The sequence below is a fragment of the Otolemur garnettii genome, unplaced genomic scaffold (genome assembly GCF_000181295.1).
Source record: "Otolemur garnettii isolate 467f Iridium unplaced genomic scaffold, OtoGar3 scaffold00059, whole genome shotgun sequence".
In the NCBI taxonomy this organism is placed as follows: Eukaryota; Metazoa; Chordata; class Mammalia; order Primates; family Galagidae; genus Otolemur; species Otolemur garnettii.
The window spans coordinates 5658486-5660649 of record NW_003852454.1 but is presented as its reverse complement, the minus strand read 5'-3'; the positions used below and the strand labels follow the sequence as shown (position 1 = coordinate 5660649).

General features: G+C 37.9%; 1 protein-coding gene across 3 annotated transcripts in view; it reads right to left on the bottom strand.

The window, feature by feature from the left end:
• Positions 1–2164, bottom strand: part of EPB41L5 (erythrocyte membrane protein band 4.1 like 5) — a 114499-nt gene that overhangs the window by 93407 nt on the left and 18928 nt on the right. For all 3 annotated transcript variants that reach the window (XM_003792637.3, XM_023514812.1, XM_023514813.1), the window contains exon 3: positions 1958–2062. In XM_003792637.3, coding sequence (XP_003792685.1) covers positions 1958–2062 — 105 coding nt within the window. The remainder of the gene's footprint in view (positions 1–1957; positions 2063–2164) is intronic.

Sequence of the window (2164 nt, the reverse complement as noted above, 5' to 3'; positions counted from 1 at the left end):
ATTGTTGTTTCTATAGTTCCAGATACTCGGGAGGATGAAGCAGGAGGATCACTTGAATCAAAGAGTTTGAAGGTTCTGTGTGCTAAACTAACACCAGGGCATTCTTGCCTGGGCAACAGAGAGACTGTCTCCAAAAAAAATTAAATACTCTTTGCTAAATGTTCGTGCTTAATTTTTTAGTGGTGAGGGGAGACCTGAGAGAAAAAATGATAGCTAAAATTATTAACAACTATAAATTTAACCAAGATGCTCTATAAAGCCAGTTGTAGAGTTCACACACACACAGAGCACACAGAGACTTCCAGGAAATGAGGCTTAATGTCTTAACATCTTTATCATCTGTGATCTCTCCCTCTGTCTGCTAGTGTCCAGGCTTTAATATTAACTTTTATCCCTAAAGTATTTGTACTAACTTTCCCCGATTCCAATCTTTTGCCCATTCCAAAGAATCCTACCCAATATTTCCACAGGGTATCTTAAAGAACACCACACAAAGGAAAAGTTAGCAAGCTCATATTATATTTTATATTTATATATATATTTTTATATCAAAATGTAGAGAAAGATTTTGTAAATAAAGGTGCATTTAGCTACAATTTCCCATTTTGCATGGTGACCTTTGGGACACCATGTACATAAAACTTACTAAGGCAGGCTCAGTGCCTGTAGCTCAGCAGCTAGAGCACTGGCCACGTACACAGGAGCTGGCGGGTTCGAACCCAGCCCAGGCCAGCCAAGCAGCAATGACAACTATACAACAACAAAATAGCTGGGCATTGTGGCCTATGGTCCCAGCTACTTGGGAGACTGAGGCAAGAGAATCACTTAAGCCCAAGAGATGGAGGTTGCTGTGAGCTGTGATGCCAGAGCACTCTACTGAGGGCAACATAGTGAGACTCTATCTCAAAAAAAAAAAAAAAAACTTACTAAAGCAAAATATAACCACCCTGGCTTGAAAAATGCCCAATCACAATTATTAGAGAATATTTCCAATTTGTTATTTAATAGTTTCAGCCCTTAGTTTGGATCATATGGCCACTAATCCATTCCCAATCTTGTCAACCACTATTTCCTTTCTGATATCCTCCAGTGAAATCCTAATATAGTACTCAGTAGCCTCAACTTCCACTAGCCTCAACTTTCTTTTATTTTTTTTTTATTATATCATAGCTGTGTACATTAATGCAACCACGGTCAATTTTCTTCTCTATTATGTATGCTATTCTCTCATCTGAAATGCAAGTCAGAGAAGTACTACCTATAGACACAGAACCTCAGATCTGAAAGGAACCTTAGAGATATCCTACTCATCTTAACTTACAAATTAAAAACTTCCATCACATATCCAAGGGTCCATGAAACTCTCATGCTAGCATTCTTTCCATTACATAGTGCTTCTAAAACTCCAGTGTGTCCAGGAACCCAGCCAGATATTATTTAAAAACATAGCTTCTTGGCTCAGCACCTGTAGCACAGTGGTTATGGTGCCAGCCACATACACTGAGGTTGGTGGGTTCAAACCCAGCCCAGGCCAGCTAAACAACAATGACAATTGTAACAAAAAATACCTGGGTGTTGTGGCAGGTGTCTATAGTCTCAGCTACTTGGGAGGCTGAAGCAAGAGAATCGCTGTGACATGTGATGCCACGGCACTCTACTGAGGACGACATAATGAAACTCTGTCTCAAAAAATAAAAAATAAAAATAATTTAAAAAAAAAAAAAACAGCTTCCCAAGCCCCATTCTCAGAGATTTTCTTCCAGGATTTCAGGTTAAGACTAAGATTCACATTTTTTAAAGCAAGCACTTCAGGGGATTCTAAAGCAAGGTGTCAAAACTTCAAATCATAGGAAATAAAGAACACATTAAGAAGATGAAGTCTTCTAGCATTTAGCACATTATCTGAAATTTCCCATTTTTCCCCACATGTTGGAACTTCCCAAAAAGAGTTACTCACTGCTACTTGTGCTGAATCCATAAATCTCAGACCAAAATAGTCACTTTCAATAAGGTCCAAGTGGTACATAATCTGATCAAACAACTCCTGCCCTTTGGCTTTTTTCTGAAATGACAAGAAAATAAATTAATCAATTAAGTGGCTTATACAATCAACAAACCTAAAGAGGAGATGGTTTTAGTTATATAAAATCTCTTTTTTTTTTTT